This window comes from Calypte anna, chromosome 7, assembly GCF_003957555.1.
Source record: "Calypte anna isolate BGI_N300 chromosome 7, bCalAnn1_v1.p, whole genome shotgun sequence".
NCBI classification, from domain to species: Eukaryota; Metazoa; Chordata; class Aves; order Apodiformes; family Trochilidae; genus Calypte; species Calypte anna.
In genome coordinates, this window is record NC_044253.1 from 17624062 (window position 1) to 17633923 (window position 9862).

The following is a 9862-nucleotide window of genomic DNA, read 5'->3' on the forward strand; positions in this document are numbered from 1 at the left end:
CCAAGTTTCAGCTTTGCTCTTTTCCACCGCACTGTCTCAGTTTCAATCCTTTGCAGTCCATTTGCATTCATTTATGGAGTGCAGTTCTGTGTTTGTCTGTGCACTGAAATGGTTATTTTGCTTCACAATGCAACTTGCTTTATATATTCCATTATTATAACTACTCACTCATGCATTTGAGTGTATTAGACTTACAATTTTGGTTATAAAAGCCTGCATCTATTAATTGTTACTGACTTTATGGAGATATCTTCTCTTTTATTAATCAGTTTGTTGTTGTGAGAAAGTTTAATAAAAAATACAGAATTATGTAGTGAAATGAGGCAATTAGGTGTTGCTAATTACGAGGTGGGAGGTGGGAGCTTGTGTTAAGCCCACCTGTGCCCAATTAGGGCTTACCCCAGCTGCACATGAGCAGGATTGGGCGACCAATAAAAGGTGGGCTTAACACAAGCTCATGCCTCCCACCTCGTAATTAGCAACACCTGATTGCCTCATTTCACTATAGAATCATATTCAAAATATGAAACAATAAAAAAAAAATGTAGAATTATATTCAACTCAAATTAACTTTATGCACACCGATCCATCACTGTGAAATTCTGTTTGTATTATGCAGATTACTCCCTTTCAAAGACTGGATGTGAGTAGACCAACACAACCCTTGCTTTGGATTTCAAAGCCCTGCTGCATTATTCCACAACATGGTCTAATGTGCATCCACATAAATTGTGTCGTCTTGCCAAATTAAGTGGTAAGACACTTGAAGAGGTTGCCCTGGGGAGGTTGTGGAGACCCCTCCCTTGAAGAGTTCAAGGCCAGGTTGGATGGAGCTTTGAGCAACCTGGTCTAGCCACAGGTGTCCTTGGCCACACAGGGAAGTTTGAACTGCACAACCATTAGATGATTCTATGAACTGCAAGTCTGCCTCTGTTTCTGCTATTGCTTTTCAACTGCAGACAGGTATTTTGTTTCTTGGTTATTCTGCAGAAGAATACAACTAGCCACACCAGTGCCCAAGTGAAAAGAAACTGTTTAGAGTGGGGTTATCAAAGCTGGGTTTATCATAGTAAGGTAAATCACACAGCACATTCCTAACTCAAAAAATGTCAAAAAACTCTCACTGATTTCTTTGGCATAGATGCCATTCACTATATTGACACTGCCTTCCTTGATCTTCTCAGACACACAGAAATTATGTAGTAAGAGCAAATAAGAACTTCCTTCCTTTCCAAATGGGAAATTGTTTACGAGTATAACTTTTGAGAATTGTTCACATTTATACTCTTCCATGTGTAAACCAAAACCAGCTGTCCCATTTTGAGAAGTTTGAAGAACATGAAATTACTAGAAACTTAACAGAGAAATCCAGAACAGAGTATTCCTTCCAGTTCTTTCAGAATTAGTTAACATTTCTTTGCTAATTTCTTAAACAGAAATTCAGTAAGTCTGTGTCTGCACATTTCTCATATGCAATTAATTGTCCCTCTAGATTGCCACATCCTTCCAGTTAAGTAGTAGTAAAAATGGAATGTGCAAACAACATTCCATCTCTGTAGCTGTTTCCTGTCTTTGACTTGCAAAATTTGTAACAGTAAAATTAATTTCTATTTCTTCCTTTTACAACTGATCAGTCTACTTCTATGCATTAAAAAAAGTTGAGGTGTTTAAACAGATAACTGCAGCATTTGTGATTCCACCTGAGAATAAGAGGCAATAATCAGACTCGTTCAACATAATTGTGTGTTCAACACAATTTTCACTTCCACAATTTTCTAATATGTTCCTTCCAAAGCATTCTGTAAAGTGAGATAAATTCTTAATCATCCTACTGGGTCTAAATATCATGTCTGATATGACTGGTTACCAAACCACTAAACACACAGAAAAAAAAGAATTCTTTATACTGGCTCCAGTATTGAAAAGGCTTAGACTAAGATCAGTGAGATTGTACATGATAACTTCAGAAGGAAAAAATACAATCATTTTCTCCTACAGTACTTCCCATAATCTTTTGCAACTTCTTCAGGCTGCCAAACCAACCCTTGGTCTCCTGCCTCTTTTTCCTCACTGCTCTTTTTTTCTTCACTGCGTTTTTTTACATAAAACTCAAAAAAATTCAGCCCTGTCATAACATGCAGACTTGGCATGAGTAAATCTGACTTGATACCACTCATCTAGTAATGAAAGCTCAGATTTTACCATGTTTAAGCTAGCCAAAAAATCTGGCACCCTATCACTGACAGTAAAAGTTCAACCTATCACTCTGAAGAAGTACCTCTCCAGCACTGCCTCCCAGGATATAATCAGTCCTCATACTTACATGCTGCATAACAGAATCAACTTGAACTTTCAGAAACCTCCCATCTCTCTCTCAATGAATCAACGCATGATACTCATATTCCAAAGAAAGAGGAAAGAGATTTCTCCTTTCAAATAACCTGCACATTAACTACAGGACTTAGCTTTCACAAAACTTAAGCAGATAATGGATTTTGTAACATACAACTGTAGATCAAAAAGTGATTTTTTAATTTCAGTCACCTTGCCAATACATGAACAAGGAATAATAATAGCAAAAATATCCCATAAATAGATACTGTTACCGGAATATAGGCTTTTCATTACTATTTAATTATTTCAGGGCCATGTAAATACTTGTATTACTTACTGCCTTACCGTTCCTCTCTCAGAAAAAAATTACCATCAGGTCAGCACTACTCAGGCTCTAAATTTCAAACTATGCTCACTTCAAACTTTACAGAGAACACAACAGACCTCACTGTGTATTTATCTATAGCTGGCATAATAATACTAGAGCAACCTATACATCCCTCTTTTATATAATGCTGACTTTAATTTTCAAATGCAATCTTAAATATGTTCACAAACAACTCACCATACCATACCTACAGCAAAACTTTAACTTGTAATTGGATACAGAACTTCTGTAATTATCATACAAGCATTTAAAATCAAATGCAAATTCACCAAGCTAGAGACACTTGCTAATGATTTGTGAGTCTCCTAACCCCTGCCACAAAAGATAACGTAACATGAGGAGATCTAAGAATTATTTTTGCAGTCCTGTCTAAGAACATTATATAACATACACAATAAAGTTAATTCAGGTACTTTTCACTTCAAGGAGTTCCTTGTTTCAAACATCTGCTGACATTTCAATCTTACCTTCATCATATTTCAGTTGTCACTACATTTCTGTAAAATTATAAAGCTGTAACAATTCTGACAGGACAATACTAAAGAATTTTAGAAGCCAAAGTAGGTAAAGATACTGTGTTTTTCACTGCATTAAAATACAAATACCTTACCTTTTGATGGAAGCAGTATAATGCACATAAGTAATAAGGAAAGCAAAAGGCATATCACCACACCAAATATGATTTTTAGCCGGGTCTGCAGGAAATAAAATCACAATAATTACATTTCTAGTACTGCCTTTACCACACTTCTTTGACTTGTAAATAATTAAATCTTCCCACTCTCTCTAACTGCTGTAATCTATCCAAGCAAAAAGCAAAAATGTCTCTGCAGTACATTTGAAAAGTACTTTACTTTTCCTTTTTCTTTAAAACAAATACTTTCACATCAGAGCCTGGTCCTGGTGATAGCTGACAGTTTAAAACAACAGATGTTAATGTTCCCAAAAGTTGAATTCAGCAGCATACAGACCTTCATTTTCCTGCCGTATTCTAAAAGAATGTAAATTCTCTCTTCTGGGTGTTGGTCAGTGGATATAGGAGGAGGGTTTGAAAAAGCAGTGTCTGTTTTCACAGTTGGAGGCCAAACCTCTGGCAGACTTTTTTTTTTCCTACATACTTTTGAAAACTCTGCCAAATTTCAAAGGGCTTCCATAAAATTAGAAACAGGCTTTCGGGGAAGTTCTTGAAGCAGAAATGGACAGTGGGTGGCTACAGGAGTGGTGATTATATACTTCCCATCTATGTGAGCTGTAACCAACATCTGCTTGCACTAACTTAGGGATTTTATGAATCAACAGTTACTTGATATGTACTGTTTTCTCTGAAAAAGATCCTTACTGTGTGTTTTGGCAATCCTCACATCCTCAAAGACATAGTCATAACCTTATTTCTACTCTCTACAGAGAAGTTTAAAGAAAATCCAACAACTTTATGGCTTATACATATGTCTACTTTCTGAAATAGACAATGGTGTACGAATGCAAAACAAGAAACCGGAATCGTTATCATTTAATGTCTTCCACGTGTGATGAAATTTGCTTTTCTCTCAGAAAATTATTAACTTCTATAGGATATTACAGAACTTAGGGAAGAAAATAACCACTGGCCCAGTGCAAGTTCTGAAATAGCATTTAAACCACCACTTGCATGTATTTTATTTAACACACCGAAATGAGGTTAACAGAAAACAAGGAAAACTCTTGAGACCGCAGTGTCAAGTTATATAAGCGAGCCCTCAGCAGAAAGAAGAAACCCTCGAAACGGGAAGCCAGAAGTATGCCGTACTCATTACACTGACTTCATCCAAATACGCCTATACGCCCACTACTGCTACTCCTCTGAGCAGTGCCGGGAACGAACGGCCAGAGGCAGGGCCAGGCGCAGGCAGCCCGCCCCCCGCCCGTCCCCCTCAGGCGGTTCTCTGTAGCGGCGCTGCTGCGGGGAGGGGGCGGTGTGGGAATAGCGGACTAGGGCGAGGACGGGGGGGAGGAACGGTCGGAGGGGAACAGGCCCCTGGAGGCGTGCCCCCAGCAGCTGCTCTGTCAGGACTGAAAAGAGACAAAAACGTTTAAATGAGGCAACATTTTGTGGGCTGATAGTGCAGTGCAGCTTGCCCCTGCAATGCCTAGTATCCTGGAGGTAGCCGTGTGCCTCGGGAGCGATTTCACATCTCCTTTCTTCATTACTCGTTTGCACTTTCCCGGCACTCCCTGTGCTCTCAGTGAGGTCGCAGTGAGGTTGGGTGCTCCTCAGTGCATCTCCACATACCCTGCAACGCACAGCTGCCTATTAGCAATGGCCAGGTCTCAGAAGGATCATCTCAAAAACGAAATCTTTCTGGTGGTCCTACCAGAGAGCCAGTAATCATTCTTCCAGATGATTAACCTGAGCATGAGAAGGGGCCAGGCATTTCAGATGCGTTGTTAGGCAAAAAACCCAAACTAAACTGAACCAAAACAAACAAACAAAAACCAGCCAACCAAACAAACCCCCAAAACAAACTGGCAGGCTTTCACCCTTTATTGCATTCATTCAGAGAGTGTGCTGGGAGGAAACACCAATCAAGAACCTGTGCAGCGTGGTCTGCCCTGCTGCTGTGGGTCGAGACTGTGTTACGTACAGAAAGGCACCAGTGCTGGCAGCAGCTGAGCTGACCTATAAAACAAAACATATCATCCACCTTCTGCCTGTAGCTTCCCAGCCGTGTCACCCAGTCCCCTTGCCAGAGGAGATGGCAGTGTCTGGTACTGGTGTTGGGCCTTCCCCAGCTTGGCCTCCACTGGCTGCTGGGGGCAGACAGCCCCAGGCCTAGCTCAGCTTTTTTCTTACCGCTGCATCAGCCCATGTGGTAAATTTCAAACACCAAAGAATGGCACAAACTGACAGACTATTGCTAGTTTTGACATGAAACTTACAGACTGGTGGTGTCTGGAAGATGTAGTTTGAGTTCAGGCATTTTTAATGCTGCATGTGGAGTCTGCTAATGACCTTATCTTCTCATCTTTTTCCCTGCACAAGCCTTGTATTTCTCTCTGTGATTAATACCAAAAAAGCAAAAATAAAAAGAGTGAGGAGTCCAGAATGGTGGTGACTCTATTTGGAAGTCAGACATGGGGACTATGATTTTTCCAAGGAGGTTATTAAGGACTGATTACTCAAATCTTAGAAAAATTCAGTAGGAGCTGAGTTCATCACTCCCTCTGGCTTCTTTGAAAATAGAAAATGTAGTAGATGAGATAGGTTTCCTGCCACACCAAACTGTCCAGCAGACCTTGGGCAATATTTCACAGAAAAAATACAAAACCTCAACGTACTACTATCAAAGCTAGTCAAGTTGCCACCTTAGCCTAATAGTATGGGCTGGAATTTGAACCCTTGCCACCAGTTTGGTGAGCCAACAGCTGATCTGAGCAGTGTTTCATGAACATTCTTTACATTAGTTTTGGTGGTGGGATTTTTGAAAGTTAATTCAAATTAATTATCTGGAAAAAACAGAGACATGAAATGTCTTATTTTCTCATAAACTCAGTTCCTCTCTCTCCCCAGCTTTTGTCACAACAGTGAAGTACAAGTTATACAAAATCCAATCCATCCCCTTGACTAAAGCCATGCAGGAGAAAATAGGCCAAGAAGGCTAAATACATCAATCTTAATACACAGTATATGAAGGGCAGAACTGAGCTCAAAAGCTGTAATAGTGTTCCTAACAAGACTGAAGTGCAGCTTTTCAAAATTTCCAAAACAGAAAAGGATTGTGACAAAAGCATTTTTTTTGCCATGTAACTCGTGCTTCTAATTCATATTCCCAAACTGTTATTTTCTAGCATTCTGTGGTTAATGCCATATGTATTTTCAATAACAGAGTTCAGAGAAATCAATTTTTTTTCCTACTGCCACTGGTTATTTCTGACAACCAGAACATCACAAAATTGCAAATGCTGTTTTGATCAAGCTACTTTTCATTTCCAAATATGCAGCTTCCTCTAATGAATGCATATTTAGAAAATGCCTCAGAGGAAATGATTCAAACTCACATGATCTAAAAGACTTTGCAAAATTACTATATGCTGCATAAGATGTATTTTTCAAATTTGGAGGTCTAGTTATTTGGGTATACAATGAAGTAAGATTCACAAAGGCTGCAGTATTAGAAGCAAAAAAAATTATGTGACAGAGAATGACTTTTACAGTCTTTGTAGATCTATTGCTAACACCCCCACTCCCTTCTCTGCACTGTTTATATTAGTAGGAGCAAAAAAGCAAACAACTCTTCACAGTAAAAGTGCTTCCTAACTTCTGGAACATTAATACCCCCTAATGTAAGCTAGAAATAAAAGCATAAGGAAGCTAGAAAGAGGGTAAATCAGTTGGAGAACATTGTACAGCAACTATCCAGCCAGTTATGTGGCAGCTCTATGGTTACTAAGTATTTACATTTCCCAGATGGGGAAATGAAGATTTATAAGTGCAGGTTGTCATAGAATCCTAGAACAGTTAGGTTGGGAAGGGTTATCCAGTTCCATCTCCCCTGCATGGGCAGGGACACCTCCCAGTAGTCCAGGTTGCTCAAAGCTCCATCCAGGCTGACCATGAACACTTGCAGGGAGGGGGAATCCACAGCCTCCCTGGGCAACCTGTTTCTTGCAACTAAGAGTAAAGAATTTCCTCCTAATGTCTAATGTAAATCTCCCCTCTTCCAGTTTTAAGCCTGTTCTATTACTCCATGCCCTTCTAAAAGTCCCTCTCCAGCTTTGTTGTAGACCTCCTTCAGGTACTGGAAGGCAGCTATAAGATCTCCCCAGAACCTCCTCCAGGCTGAATGACCCTGACTCTCTCAGTCTGACTTCATAGGAGGTGCTTCAGCCCTCTGATCATCTTCGCGTCTCTCCTCTGGACTCATTCCAAGAGCTCTGTGCCCTTCTTACTCTGGGGGCTCCAGAACACAGTAATCCAGGTTGGATCTCAGAGCAGAAGGAATCACCTCTCTTGATATGCTGGCCATGCTTCTTTTGATGCAGCCCAGGATACAGTTGGCTTTCTGGGCTGCAAGCACACACTGTTGGCTCACATTGAGCTTTCTTCATCAGTCATCACCCCAAAAGTCCTTCTCCTCAGAGCTGTTTTCAACCCAGTCTCCACCCATCCTGTATTTGTGTTTGGGATTGCCCCAACCCAGGTGCAGAATCTTGCACTTGGCCTTGCTGAACTTAATGCAGTTTGCATAAACCCAGCTCTCAAGCCTGTCAAGGGCCATTCCCTCCAGCATATCAACCTCACCACATAGTTTGGTCTCATCAGCAAACTTGCTAAGAATGTACCTGATTCCGCTGCTCGTGTCTTCAACAAAGATGTTCAACAGCATTGACTTGAGTACTGACGTTTAAGGAATGCCACCCATGATGGGTCTCATGGAGGCATGGCCACAACTCTTATTATGTCATTCATGTTATGCATGACAACAGACCAAATAATGAAAATGCAGCTAAAGCTGAAAAAATTCTTCAGTAGCCACACACAAACTTAGACAAATCCCCAGTGACTAATAGTTTTTTCTTTTTTTCACAGCAATGAAGAAATACATAAGTATAAGTAGAAATACTATCAGGATTTGTCACATTCCCTGCAGGCCTTGGGGTCCATAAGGCAATAAATGCAGAAGTAACCAGCAGATAAAATAAGGCAATTTAGCTTTTTTTTTTTTTTTTTTTTTTTTTTTTTTTTTTTTTTTTTTTTTTTTTAAATTTCACACTTCCTGGATGCACAATACAGGCACATTTTACCACCTCATTCAGAGACATTACTTGAAGTGGAAAGTCCTTATCCTACACCCCAGCAGGATTCATTTGTGGTTCATTACACATTATATTGAAGTGAGATTGTGCAAACACTCTTTAGGCTTTGGTGACAATGTGGCTGAGTCACGCTAGGAACTTAGAGCATAACAGCAGCACACAGGTGAACTAGAAGAAGCCCCTGCCTGTCTGTGATACAGTACTATTGAACTCAACTATAAAAGAACATTTGCTCCTGTTGCTTCAAAAAAGGGAAGTATCAAAACCTCATATTTCAGAAAATCTAGTCAGCATGGAAACTTTATTTGATTGAGGAGCCAGCAGAAAGCTTTGTAGTGATACCATCTTTTTAGCATGTTTTTACACTTCTTCGAAGTACTGAATAAATTACTTTGGACACTTGAAAATGCTATGTACAGTGTATTATGACATTTACGTAAGTGTAACAACTCATTAATACATAAATCCAGAAATTATCTGGATGATGATTATTTATCAAGATAGACAATTCTAATAATTATTTTTAGTACATTTTCACATGAAGAAAATACATCTTAAATTACAATCATGTGTCTGTCATCTGTCAGTCTCCAGCATTTAAAAACAGATAGATTCACAATGTGTAAAATTGTAGTAATTGTCCTGTTCAGAAATCAGCAGATTCTAAAAGTAGACAAAATCTTTAGAATTCAACAAAATAATAAAGATAGTAACTTAGAGTTTCTAACAGCAATAGATGAAGGGAACGGTTTAATTATTTTACTATGAAGTATCTAACGCTGAATAAAAAAATTAGATGACTTCACATGGGTTCAGAACACATAAAGGTAAGAATATAATTATATAAAGATACACACAAATATAAACCATCTATATTACAAACATCTTATACTTCCTATCTTCCAGTAGACTTTCCTGGTTTAGTTGTATCGTTCCTGTGAATGAAAAGTTGTATCATACCTGTGTAATTGCTGGGACTTAAAACACCTTTGCCTAAAAAATGTCTTACCTGTCAGTATTCCCAATTTTTTTCTTCCACAATCCTAAGGTAGTAGTTTTTTGCTGTAAAACACTGTTGTGGAATAACTTCAATCCATAAATAAACTGCAATTTCTGTAGTTTAAGGACATTCTAATCTACACAACTGTTGTAGTAAAAACTAAGTGTGCATATTTACTTCATGATGCAATAATTTGTTTATAGGTAAGTAACTGATCCCAAAATGACCTGTACCAGTTTGGTGATATCTGGAATGTGCTACTAGGTTTTTCCTTTCCCCTGAAGTGAGGCCAGAAATATGAAAAAAACCCCAACAAAATCTGGTCCTGATGCATACCTGAAATCAAA

General features: G+C 39.1%; 1 protein-coding gene across 1 annotated transcript in view; it reads right to left on the bottom strand.

Annotated features, from left to right (window-relative positions):
- The window catches only part of FAP (fibroblast activation protein alpha), a 35484-nt gene extending 31647 nt beyond the window's left edge, over positions 1-3837 (bottom strand). Inside the window, exons 1-2 of the mRNA XM_030454284.1 lie at positions 3694-3837; positions 3333-3417 (exon numbers count right to left, since the gene is read on the bottom strand). Of these exons, the coding sequence (XP_030310144.1) occupies positions 3333-3417; positions 3694-3699 (91 nt within the window). The 5' untranslated portion in view covers positions 3700-3837. The remainder of the gene's footprint in view (positions 1-3332; positions 3418-3693) is intronic.
- Positions 3838-9862: the final 6025 nt, after the last annotated feature.